The sequence below is a fragment of the Cucurbita pepo genome, chromosome LG07 (assembly GCF_002806865.2).
Source record: "Cucurbita pepo subsp. pepo cultivar mu-cu-16 chromosome LG07, ASM280686v2, whole genome shotgun sequence".
NCBI classification, from domain to species: Eukaryota; Viridiplantae; Streptophyta; class Magnoliopsida; order Cucurbitales; family Cucurbitaceae; genus Cucurbita; species Cucurbita pepo.
In genome coordinates, this window is record NC_036644.1 from 141,571 (window position 1) to 153,847 (window position 12,277).

General features: G+C 38.5%; 3 protein-coding genes across 5 annotated transcripts; 2 read left to right on the forward strand and 1 right to left on the reverse strand.

The window, feature by feature from the left end:
* Positions 1–1,007: 1,007 nt before the first annotated feature.
* LOC111798719 (ethylene-responsive transcription factor ESR1-like) lies at positions 1,008–2,111 on the forward strand. The gene has a single exon (XM_023682034.1). It carries the CDS (start codon positions 1,008–1,010, stop codon positions 1,962–1,964), a length of 957 nt encoding a protein of 318 aa, XP_023537802.1. The 3' UTR covers positions 1,965–2,111.
* A 442-nt stretch (positions 2,112–2,553) lies between these two features.
* LOC111799211 lies at positions 2,554–5,958 on the reverse strand. Of its 3 annotated transcripts, none has more exons than XM_023682659.1 (15): positions 5,866–5,958; positions 5,485–5,569; positions 5,283–5,400; positions 4,974–5,138; positions 4,674–4,778; positions 4,401–4,484; positions 4,215–4,330; positions 4,002–4,103; positions 3,810–3,923; positions 3,672–3,728; positions 3,526–3,592; positions 3,385–3,438; positions 3,235–3,309; positions 3,110–3,145; positions 2,554–3,005 (listed from the first exon to the last, which is right to left on the reverse strand). In XM_023682659.1, exons 2-15 carry the CDS (start codon positions 5,502–5,504, stop codon positions 2,886–2,888), a joined length of 1,233 nt encoding a protein of 410 aa, XP_023538427.1. In that variant the 5' UTR covers positions 5,505–5,569; positions 5,866–5,958; the 3' UTR covers positions 2,554–2,885. The 3 variants fall into 3 exon arrangements, with proteins under 3 accessions (XP_023538427.1, XP_023538428.1, XP_023538429.1); XM_023682660.1 differs by having other exon boundaries at positions 5,485–5,577; positions 5,866–5,927; XM_023682661.1 differs by having other exon boundaries at positions 5,485–5,588; positions 5,866–5,910.
* Positions 5,959–6,495: 537 nt separating this feature from the next.
* On the forward strand, positions 6,496–11,324 carry LOC111799255. Its single transcript, XM_023682728.1, has 7 exons — positions 6,496–6,706; positions 6,828–6,928; positions 7,006–7,176; positions 7,273–7,443; positions 7,542–7,721; positions 8,491–8,956; positions 10,220–11,324. The coding sequence occupies exons 1-7, from the start codon at positions 6,550–6,552 to the stop codon at positions 11,194–11,196; spliced, it is 2,223 nt and encodes a 740-aa protein (XP_023538496.1). The 5' UTR covers positions 6,496–6,549; the 3' UTR covers positions 11,197–11,324.
* The last annotated feature ends 953 nt before the right edge of the window (positions 11,325–12,277 follow it).

Here is a 12,277-nt window from a genome sequence, read left to right on the forward strand (position 1 = left end):
GAAGGGTTCATAAATATAATAAATATTCTTTTATTTTTTTCTCTCCGTTGCGATTTGTTTCCCTTAATATTTTATTGTCCGTCCTCTTTTAATTTGCCGTCTCCTTCCTTCTCTGCCTTTCAATTCTCCCATCTCTTTTCTTTCTCGCTATTATTTTTATATATATATATATATATATATATATATTTTTTACTATTATTGCAATCCATCTTCACTCAAATTAATTGTATTTATGACTATATAATTTTTATTTTCAAAACGTGATTGTTTCCAAAATCCCTAACACACAAGGAATAAAAAAAAAATGCATATACTAATCCATTTTCGTTAAAACTTATCATATTTTAAAAAATAATTCTACAAATTGGTAATATCGGTTAGACGAACACGACTCTCCATAATGGTATGATATTCTCCACTTTGAGCGTAAGCTCTCATGACTTTGTTTAGGCTTCCCCAAAAGGCCTCAAAGCAAAGCCAGGAGAGCTTATGCTCAGAGTGGACAAATATCATATTATTGTGGAGAGTCGTGTTGGTCTAACAACATAAAAAAATGTTAACAAATAAATCGATACTTATTTGATATTTAACTATATATGTAATTTTATTGTTTATTACATATTACTAAATGAAACGATTTTTAAGTTTGACTACCAAACACATTGGAAAAAGTATTTTAATGCATTTAAAAGTATAAAATGTTTATTTATATATTTAAATAGAAAACTTGATGGACATTTCAAAATACCAAATAATCCATTTTTAAATGAATTAAAAATCTTTTTAATACACATTAAAATAAGAAATTTGTAATTTTGGTTGTATACCATGCATGAATTTTTAAATTAACAAATTCCCTTCCCGGACCCACACGTCTCTCCCCTGCTCCTACTATAAATAAACCCTAAACACAACATACCATCTGGAACACTCCTTCAGGCGCATAAACGGATTGGCCATGTCCCTCCACTCTCAACTCATATAACAATCTCTTCCACCACTACCAAATGAAGTGCAACGCCACCGCTACTACCGCCGCCACTACCACCACCACCACCGGCGCCGCCAACATTCTCAAGCGGACTCTCCGAGACCACAACTCCAGTGGCACAATGAGATACCGCGGAGTTCGGCGCAGGCCATGGGGCCGTTACGCCGCCGAGATTCGAGACCCTCAGTCCAAAGAAAGAAGATGGCTGGGGACGTTCGACACCGCTGAGGAAGCCGCACGTGCCTACGACTGCGCCGCACGCTCCATGCGTGGACTGAAGGCTCGCACCAATTTCGTTTACCCTTCTTCGCCGCCGCCGCCGCCTCACTCCCTGTCCGATTATCCAATCCCTCACTTCAATTTAGCTAAACAATCCCACCCCTCTCTGCCCCGTCACCTGGGTCTGAACTCCTCCAATTGGCCCATTTTTTGCACTCCTAATCGTGGGTCCGACTTTGTGTGGTCCGGTTCACACAAGATTAACACCGCTTCTCCCACTCTGGACATGCTTCTCCTTCGCGATTTCCTCAACTTCCCTTCGTCCAATTGTAGCCTGAACCCAGGTTCCATTAACAATACCACTCCAGTAATTTCCAAGTCTTTGGGTGACCCCCTTCACCAAAACTACTCCAGCTCCGAGTTTGTCCCCAAGGAGGACTCCCCGGATTCGGGGTTGTTAGAGGAGATAATTCACGGCTTCTTCCCCAAATCCCATTCCAATTCTTCCACTCCCACCACTAATTTCAACTCCGACTTGCCCTTTGATGCCTTAAAAAATGACAATAACGCCGCTAACAATCTGGAGCATTTGGATAACTTGGATTACCCGGATTCTATTCACCACATCCTGGACAACTTCAACGCACCTCAGCTTGGGCTGCCTCATGGGCATCCTCAGAATTTGATTCTGGATGATATTTTCCACTGCCCGGAACTCTTAAATCTACCTGCACCAGAACTCGAAAACGCTTGACCTCATCGCAACATTGAACCTTAACGTCGTTGGCAGCTTTTCCACATTATTATTATTATTTTCCTTTCTTACCTAGCTTCGTCTCATTTCTGTAATGCTGCCTATAATTTGTTTTCATCAGTATAAAAATGAATAAACTAATTTCCTGCAATTACGTGTTCTTTTTTATCCAGAGAAATTTATATGTATTCTCATTTCGCAGAAAAAAAGAAAAAAAAAGTTATTTTTTGCATGGCGTATAATGAAGTGGCATGCGTGGGGAACATGGTATATTTCAACATAATCATTATTACTACATTTAATTAAGTTGGGACTAAATGAATCCTCATCGCGAAATTAGGAGTAATTGAACCTTAATATATGTGAAAAATAATAATGGGGGAGAGTTGTTGGCAGGAAGACGTTGCATTGATGGGGGGAAATAATAAAAGGGTTGGGAAGGAGAGTAAAACAAAAACTAATATATAACGCTTCATTTAATACTAGATTTGGATGTGAACGTGCATCAATTTTGTTGTTGCATTTATGCCTATAAAGCTTTCATTTAAAATTCCCCCTCTTTTGCAATAATGAAATGAACCCATGTTATAGTCTCACAGCTGGGAAGCTTTAAGGTACCAAAACAAACAATAATCTCACATGTTTCAGAACCAACCAAGTCATTCAAATCAGAACTGAGAGGCTGCATATGGGGCTACACTAACTATCACTTCCTTACAATTCAGATCTCCCATCAACTACATTCCACAACCCTTTCAGAATTCAATTCTATATGTAATAGTGTTACAAAATGAATTGTACAAATAGAAAATTGATCCAAGTAATGACTCAACAACTTGCCTCTCTCATATCAGTGAACTTAAATTTTGAGCTAGACTACGTGTTGTATCCTACAACTCTAATGGCTATCGGCTTTGTTCTCTAATGGATTACTTGAGGTGAAGGGATGATCCCATCCTCAACATCACTCAAGTATGCATTCTCCGCAGTTACCCACCGACTCTGAAGCATTGTCCATTCTCTTCTACACCGTTCACTCACCTATCAAAATTCCCATAACATATCACTACATGCATACAATTGTAAACAACAGTGAAGATGATGATGATGAGATTTTGTTGGTTGACATAAATAAATTCACATACCCCTACCCATGCTGCCTTTCCATTTTTTGATTCTCCCTACCGGAAAAGTAAGATGAGGAGGTAGTTAGCAACTAAATCTTCTACTCTGCAAACTCAACTGTTAGCAACCAATTATTTTCCTTTACCTGGCTTCCAAGCGAAGGCAGTCCTTGGTGAACAATCCACTGGGCATCTATAACCCCAATTTTTTCATGTGCAGGCTGTTTGTAAAGAAATCAAGTTTAATGACGCTATTCGAAGCAGAGAAGAAGACGAGACGAAGTTAGGCTACTCACATCCACGCATCTTCTAAGGAGGAAATCAAGACCCCATCCATGGACTAGATCATTCTAAACCAAAAACCAAAATACATCAGTGGAAGAAGATGAGGAACACTATTGGGAGCATTTGAAAACAGGGCAGAAACCAGCTGAAACCTGTAACATATACCAAACACAACGCCACGCCTCACGGGAAAAAACTGGAGCCATGATCTCAACAAAACTGCATTGTAATGTTGTATATAAGAAAAGAAACCTACAACTTCTGGAATCAGATCATTCAAAGTAGTAGCATATTTTACCTAGAACAGGGAGGCAAATGAGGATCAATGCACCATCCTGGTCTTTCGTCAGTCTCTCTGAACCAAATTCAATATAATTAATATAATTATTCTGAACGGATGGAAAAAAGCTCAATCTCAAACTCCTATTACTCTTACTTGTGAACTTCGCTACCATCTCTTCTCCTTGTCATTCGCCACGTTAAACCTTTACTTGGTTGCAGACCAGGCTGTGAAATTTCTAATCCATACTTCCTTACTAGCTTTATATATCTGAATTCAATCATTTAGTGTTAGCTAACGCACTCTTACGCATCAAAATATAATCAATCCGAAGTGTGCCGAACTCACTCTTCCGCATCGAAATGATCCAATCCAAGGTCTTCATCCCAAATAAAAATGTAGTCAAATGGTGCAACAATGTCAGGATGCAAAAATCGTTTGGCATACCACCTTGGCAGAATTTCAGAAGACTAAATTTAAAACACAATATACATCATCCAGAATATGAACTAAGTTCCCTAACAAAACCAGCATAAAAAAGACTTGGCAATCATTCCTTACCACTTGGCCTGCTTACGAGCACTAACATGAATGGCTCGCTTAGACCATTCAAATTCATCCCATTCTGATGTTCGTCCATCATAATGAAAGAGAAGGATAACAAATTGATCTGAAAACTGTTAAGAAGCATAATTAATCTCACAAATATACACACACACACACACACACAAACACTCATATACAGACCTTTCTGACTGCTCTATCAATATTGTATCTTTGATTGTAACCCACGGTAAAAGCTACAAGGTACTGCGGCTTGGTGATCAGGTCCTGCAAATGTCATTTTGATCAGTCTTTTTAACTTTAAAATAATATGCTACGTAGTATCTTAAAACAACCCCATTACATGATCCGAATTCCTAATGATAGCAAAGGTATAGGACATTAGCATTAAACAGCTATTATTAGCAAATTTAAGGTCATCTAAACTTCATCTTCATAATTCGGTAGTATACACACCTCACTAGGATTGCCCCACAGCCTACGTGCATACAAATCTGATTCAGAAGAGACGATTTTTGGAGGTAAACTTTCTGCACCTCGGGGATTTGATGGGGCCCAAATCTGCAAACAAAATTGAAATGATATGCATTTGAATAATTTCACTCAACACACCACATGTTAGTCTCATCGGTGTCCATATCTTCGTTAAAATTCTTTCAGAAAATGACAATACTAGATTTACAAAATACATCATGTAATATTTTATTCAAAAGGCATGTCAAGTGATGGAGATTTTGTTAAGAGTTACGGAATGACCTTTGATGTTCCATTCAATATCCGTGTTTGGTTTGAGTTGCTATGACTATTCTTCACAAGGGGCCGACCATCAAGAAATAACTCCCTGGAGCGGTCTGAGCTTCTTGATCTTCCATTAAGATATGCGAGACCAAGAGTTGGAAAAATATTGGATGGAAGATTTAGCTGCCAAATTAACAACACGTATAATTGCATCCACTAAAAAGAAAGAAAGAAAGAAACAGGGCACTGCTAGAACGTAGGCAGAAGGGGTGAAAAACAGTAGTAAAAGCATTTATTCCTAAAGAGGGGGAAGGCAAGTGGTGATACTTTAGTTAATGAAAGCACGGGAAATGACAATCCAATGGAGCAGCCAACTACTACACCCACAAATGCCGCAACAATAAGCTTCATGGTCATGACCTCGTTGGGTACTCTACTGACGGGACTACAACCAAAAAGGGGCAAATTCCATTAATAAGCTTCATACTCGATAAAACAATCTCTAACAAGAAAAGATAGAACTATAGACCTTCGCAACGGATTGCCCATATTAACATCCAAACCTCAATCCTGGATTTAGAGTATAGCAGACCCAAATTCACATCAGACTCTATCTGCAAAACTGACGAACAACTTCAATCGGTATCCAATTGTTGAAACCGCCATTTGGTTCCAACCAGAAAAGTCAACCCCCAAAACGAAGGAAATACAGAAATAATGAGTAAATAATGTTGCTAAACAATTGGAAGTTCAAAAGTAAAGATTCCCACTGGTTCAGCTAAGCGAAGACTTCAAAATTTAGGGAAAAGTAGAAAACGAAGCATAGAGAGAGAGAGAGACAATGAAGGAGCTGAAAGGGAAAAGAGAAGAAAAAGAAGAGATGAAAGAGAGAAGTAAGTGAGAGACTAACCGAGAGTAAGAAACCCAGACGAAGGGAGCAAGAAGAAACCCAGACGAAGGGAGCAAGCAGAAACCCAGACGAAGGGAGCAAGAAGAAACCCAGACGAAGGGAGCAAGAAGAAACCCAGACGAAGGGAGCAAGATCTGGAAGAACAAAGAAGTGGATGACGTTCAAATCTTGAAGGCTCACAGATCCTGTTGGCTCCTCAGCTTCAACCACGGCCTTTCTTCGAAACCCCAATGTGTAGAGTCAACCAGGTCTTCGCACCGTAACTGCTTAACTGGATTCGTTCATTTTTCATAAATTTATGATTAATTGACTTCTTAAATTACACCTCCTAATTAATTACAAACTTTTAAATTGTTTTTTTTAACTTTCTTAAAAAGTTAATAATAAATTTAGTCCATCATATCATTTTTAACTGTCACGAGAATAGGCCAAAAAAAAAAAAAAAAAAAAAAATTGGTAGTAATTTTTTTAAAAAAGCATATAATTAAAATCTAATTCACATGATTTTTTTTTTTTTTTTTCAAGAAAAAGTATTTACTTTTAATATTCGTCCCAACGGGCAACGCGTGAATGAAGTGTGTGTGTGTGTGTGTGTGTGTGTGTTACAGTATTTAATCTGTTGGCCTCACATTCTTCTTCATAGCCGTTGGAGTAATCCTCTTTCGAAAACAGTCGGGCAAGAAGATGAGGGACCAAACCTCTGGCTTGCGATTTAACGACTCCTCTTGTTGCTTGAAGCGGAAAAGACCTCCCAAGATTGAGATCCCTAACGTCTTACGAGAGATTCAAGCCGGAAAACTTGAAGCCACCACTCCCCGAACCGATTCCCTCTCCTCCGCTGGTAATCGCTAACTTCAAATACTCTGTTCACACCTAAGCTTTTTCGTTTTTTTTCTTCTTTTTCGTTGTGTGGAGAATTAGAATATTCCCGTCTGAGTTATGAGCTAAACTGTTGTTTGCAGACTTTGCGGATCATGTGGGGGTTTTCTCCGTCAAGGGCAAGAAGAGGTTCATGGAAGACACTCACAGGATCATTTCTTGCATGAAAGGCCACTTCAATGATGTAATGGACCTTTCATTTCTCTTAAAATTCTAACACCTTAATTTACTTCTGTCATGAATCGTCTTTTATTTTTGTAGGCCTTTTTTGGCGTTTATGATGGCCATGGAGGCAGGAAGGCAGCCAAATTTGTTGCACAAAATTTGCACAAGAACATACTTCAAGTGGTGGCCAATTGCACGGAATCTGCACAGAAGGAGGAAGCAATTAAAGCTGCTTTCTTGAAAACGGACGGGGACTTCTTGAATCTGGTAATTTGCAAATGGAGCTACATTTTCTCCTCACGTTGCAATTTCTTGTCTATCTAGAACTACTGTCTTATATAAAAAAATTCCTTAATTTTCTAGGGTTTAGGCAGTGGTGTCTGCTGTGTCACAGCTCTGATACAAGGAGAAGAACTTGTTGTTTCCAATTTGGGAGATTGTAGGGCTGTTCTTTCTAGAGGAGGAGTAGCTGAAGCAGTCACAAAAGACCATAGAGTTGAACAGGAGGATGAAAGGAAACGAATAGAGAACAAGGTACATATAATATAGTGTGTATAAAAGGTTACATAATGAACTTCATTATCGTGGGTACATATGATGGTGATGGTAGAGAACTCTAAATTGGGATGTAGGGTGGATACGTTGAGATTCACAGGGGGGCATGGAGAGTTCATGGAGTTCTTTCTGTTTCTAGAAGCATTGGAGATGCTCATTTGAAGGACTGGGTACTGGCAGAGCCTGATTCAAAGGTCCTACTTCTTAGTGAAGACATGGAATTTCTTGTTCTAGCCACTGATGGATTATGGGAAAAGGTATGGATGAGTTTCCTTCATTTCTGAAAATAAATATTGCGTTCTTACAGAAGATTGGAAAATACATTAATTTGGAATAAAATTTTGAAATTTTTTATTGTTCTGAATGAAGTTCTTCTTAAAAGATGATTCATTAAATGAAGTACAAAATCTTTTCCAGTGCTGAGTTTAAGAGAGAATCAATTTGAAAAAAACCAAACAAGTTGAAATCAGCTCTTCAAAAGATGATTTGAAAGAATCCTATATAAAAGAAAACCAAAGAAGTTGAATTATCTCTTCAATAGTTCATATACGATATGTTGCAGTCAAATCATCTTTCGGAAACACCTGTATTAGGAAATAAGTTTGCAAACTGTATTATTTGCAAACTGTACTCTGTGGACCATATGTCAAAGTAGTCAAGTAGGTTGAGTTATTAGCGAAGCATAGCATAATGAACTCCTGACCTGAGATGATAATGAGATACTAAATTAGGAGAGCAGCTGATTGACCTTCACAAGTTAACTTACCAGCAGTAAAACCTGCGTCCTTGGGACATTCACAGGGAGTTGTTCAGTAATGGGTTAACCTGCTCAAAAAGGAAACTGATTTTTGAATATCAAATCAATCAGAGGACAGATGATTTTTGTTGCTTTGGTAATTGACATGAACTTTGAAGTTGACATAATTTTCATAGGTTGGGAACCAAGATACTGTTGATGTTGTGACAGATGGTTTGTGTTGTTTTGGCAATTGATATTAACTTTTGAAGTGGTCAAAATTTTCATAGGTTGGGAACCAAGAGACCGTTGATGTCGTGACACGACTGAGGTTGATGGATAAAAGTTTTGGGCTACCAAAATGTTCCTTGAGAAGCACTAGCCATGCCCATTGCTCTGTGAACCTAAGTCCATCAAAACTGCGGAGAGTTTCTTTGGTCACGCAACCGAAAGGAGGGGGGATGGACCAATCTCCAATCTGTGACAAGGCAATGGATAGCTCTGAAGAAGCTGAATATGACTATTCTTGTGAAACTGAAAGTCCTAGAACAAAATCAAGGAGAATATCATTGGTCAGACATAAAAAGATGAAGACAGAATCTTCACCTAAGGAGAATAATGATAGCTATAGGAAGAGACCCACTTCCAGTAGACTTGTGGCTGCTTGTAAGGAACTTGTAGATCTAGCTCTAAGTAGAGGTAGCCTGGATGACATTACCGTAATAATTGTCGACTTAAGCCACTTTAGGTGCGAGAGTCGGTCTGAGAATGTTCGTAAGTTTGTTTGATCTGGCATTATCAAAGGATAATAGATAACCCATTGCATTGATAGCCAGAAAAACTTGTACGAAAAGCAGATCTGTGTATTTCGTTTTCAGTTATCCAAGTATGGAACCGGGTAGATTCTGATTTTTTCTACTATCAAGTAAATGTCCTCCCTTGTTTTGTTCTACGCCCTCTTAGGTTCTCAAGACCCTTTTGTTTATATATATTTTTTCAATCTTGAGCCATTTTGAAAATTGTTGGATGATGATGGTGCCAACATAGTAATTTGAACTTGGTTATTGTCCACACAATGATTCTCAAGGCATTCGGATATAGGGAAGTTGAAGCTGCTGGTATTTTTTTCGGTTTGTCTGTGTATGCTTCATGTTCAGCTTCAGACAAGTGGGGTTATGCTTCATTGTTTTATACCTTCAAAGTAATCCTAGTTGTTGTTACTCATAAAGTGATACTGACGCTGGACCATTTCCTTTGCCACCTAAACTACAGTGATCTTTATATATCTCCACATTATGTATATTTCAGATTCCTTGCCAAGTCACTTTTCCCAACAGTTCCACTGCAAAGTGGAGGAGAAACCCAGGTGAAAAATACAAATCTCGAACACATTAAATTATTAGATAAACACTGTCCACATAGTAAACCTAAATGATTTTCAAATTTTAATGAAGTTCCTTTCTTTTTTACCTCACTCACTCACTCACATGCTTGAGGGATTCTCTGTTGCCCTCCCTTTTTTGAGGGATTTTCACATTGGATGAAATGGGATTTGTCTTGTTTTTACCGTGCATGACAAAAGTTCTGATTTATGGAGATGGGAGGCGTTAATGACCATTATTGAGGCCAAATCAGTTGTACAGCAGAACAAATAGTTTTATTTCTGTAGTCTTTCTTTTCCTTTCCACATGGAAATGCTCAACACAGCTTACAGAAGGTATTTTTCCATTATAAAATGCGTCCAGTTCCTTCTTCCTCGTCCCTACCTTTCCACATTCTGAGCTGCCAGTTCAGATAATGAGTTCTTTCCGCTTGCTAATCACAAACTGCCAAGAACTTCCTTGTCAGCATATTCATGAAGTAGATCTCTGAGATGGTGGCAATGAATATGTTAGTTCTGATCCTCTCTCTCCCTCTGCCTTCGTCTTTCTGCTTTCTACTGTGATCATCTTTTGCTAGTTTAGACAAACTCCATTTTCAACTTCCAAGCACAATCAGCTTTCTTGGATTCGTACCAAGCCATGCATGACTCCATCGGAATTCCTGCTTGCTTCTCATTTGGGGAGAGGCCAAGTAATGATCCAGCTTCAGTAATCAGGCCAGGTCAGAGTGTGTTTATGTCAGTATATCAAACAAAGATCGTTGGTCAGTGTCGTCTCATCACAGTCACTTGGTGTAAGAATCTGTTACTTCATGGTCTTTCCATCTGTGTTCAAGGACCAGAAGGAAACCAGCAATATCAGTGTAAGGTTGAGATGAAGCCATGGTACTTCTGGAGAAAACAAGGTTCTAAGCACTTTGAAGTCGATGGTCGAGCTGTGGATGTATTCTGGGACCTCAAGAGTGCAAAATTCAATGGAGAGACAGAGCCACAGTCGGATTACTACGTGGCCGTTGTGTGTGAAGAAGAAGTTGTTTTACTTATTGGGGATCTCAAGAAAGATGCCTTCAGAAAGACAGGTTGTCGGCCAGCTTTGATTGAACCCACTCTAGTTTCAAAGAAGGAACATGTATTTGGGAAGAAAATGTTCTCCACCAGAATCCAGTTCCATGAGAAAGGCAAGTTCCACACCATCTCAATTGAGTTCATCAACATCAATAATCCCAGTTTTTCTGATTCATTCGATCCAGAACTGGAGATGAGGATCGACGGGCAACCAGCAATCAAAATTAAGCACCTTCACTGGAAGTTCAGAGGCAATGAATCTGTATTAATCAGCAGAACAAGACTAGAAGTTTACTGGGATGTCCATGATTGGCTGTTTGGTTCAGGTTCCAGGTACGGGCTATTCATATTCAGGCCAATGTCATCATGGTCTGAATCTCCATCGTCATCACTTGCATCAACGACATCGCTACCTGCTCCATCCTCTTCTTTAACACCAACAGGAATGTCCATTAGAGAAGTGATTTCTACTTCTGGGGAGGATGAAAATGCAGCGGCAGGAGTGTCATCCAAATTCTGCTTATTTCTGTATGCTTGGAAGATGGAATGAAGAATGGTTAATGGAAATGGAAATATTTGGTGAAAACAAAACTGGGTTCTGCAACCTCTTACAGATTGAGATTGAGGATTGATGAATTAGATTTAGTTCCCAATTCCCCAGAAAGAATACAAGAGAGAGAGAGAAAAAAAAAACAATATTTTAGCAGACTGATGAGCTTAAAATGGACCCATGTGGAGAGAGAAAGAAGAGGGATTGAATTATAAAAGGACAGGATTAGACATGCCAGATAGGAAATCATCTTCATGCCCAATCATCATACCTATCTTCACTCCATCATAATCTCACAGTGAGGGGTTTGTTCTCTCTCTCTCTCTCTCTGTTTATTTTGTGTTTGCTGTAAGTATAACTATAAGCTTGAATTGAATTGCAATGTCTACGTCTACCATATGAATATATATATATATATATATCTCACCAAATTTCATACCATCTTCACACCTTTACTTTTCTCCTTTACTATTGTTCTTTTATTTATTTTATGAAGCATGTAATGACAAAACACAAAAGAAAAGGTTGTGGGAAGAAAGATTTAGAGATGGACAATTCTCTGTAATGAGTGCTTTGTTAAATGCCTGGCTGGATGACTCTCACTTCTTTATGAAAAGCTTCTTTAGCTTAGCTAATGGCTTTGGTTGAGAACTCTTCTTTTTTTGTTCAACTGTCTAATTTTTGTTGCATCTAATGTCTTGTTGAGACTTGGTTCTTAGTACAATAAATAAGAATCTCTTCAGGTAATTTGACTCCCCACTTTCTGTTCAACAATCATCCATATAACTAAATCTCTTAGATTCACTTATCAGTGAAGCTTACTGGTTGGTTGGACTGCTTGGTGGCATGGTCTTTTCTCAACCATGCCACCAAACTAGCCTCTAAATTTTTCCATCCCATAACTAACATAAATTTTATTTGATTCAATTATGTTCTTATGGTTGTGCTTCATCTACCAAAATAAATAATTTGACACAAAAATTCATACAAAAACAGGAAAAGGAACTGGGGCATGGGTAGTTGACTCATCTTTTTTATTGCATTCAATCATTCGCCTAGAAAAATATGCTTTGTTATCTCA

What these genes read in the sequence shown, in the direction of transcription:
- LOC111798719 (XM_023682034.1), top strand. Translation starts at nt 1,008, where the DNA reads ATGAAGTGCAACGCCACCGCTACTACCGCCGCCACTACCACCACCACC.
- LOC111799211 (XM_023682659.1), bottom strand. Translation starts at nt 5,504, where the DNA reads ATGGGCAATCCGTTGCGAAG. An exon ending in ATGGGCAATCCGTTGCGAAG is followed by an intron (nt 5,401 to 5,484) that starts GTCTATAGTTCT and finishes TTTTGGTTGTAG; the next exon opens with TCCCGTCAGTAGAGTACCCA. An exon ending in TCCTTAGAAGATGCGTGGAT is followed by an intron (nt 3,310 to 3,384) that starts GTGAGTAGCCTA and finishes CTTTACAAACAG; the next exon opens with CCTGCACATGAAAAAATTGG.
- LOC111799255 (XM_023682728.1), top strand. Translation starts at nt 6,550, where the DNA reads ATGAGGGACCAAACCTCTGGCTTGCGATTTAACGACTCCTCTTGTTGC. An exon ending in TGAAAGGCCACTTCAATGAT is followed by an intron (nt 6,929 to 7,005) that starts GTAATGGACCTT and finishes TTATTTTTGTAG; the next exon opens with GCCTTTTTTGGCGTTTATGA. An exon ending in CTGATGGATTATGGGAAAAG is followed by an intron (nt 7,722 to 8,490) that starts GTATGGATGAGT and finishes AAATTTTCATAG; the next exon opens with GTTGGGAACCAAGAGACCGT.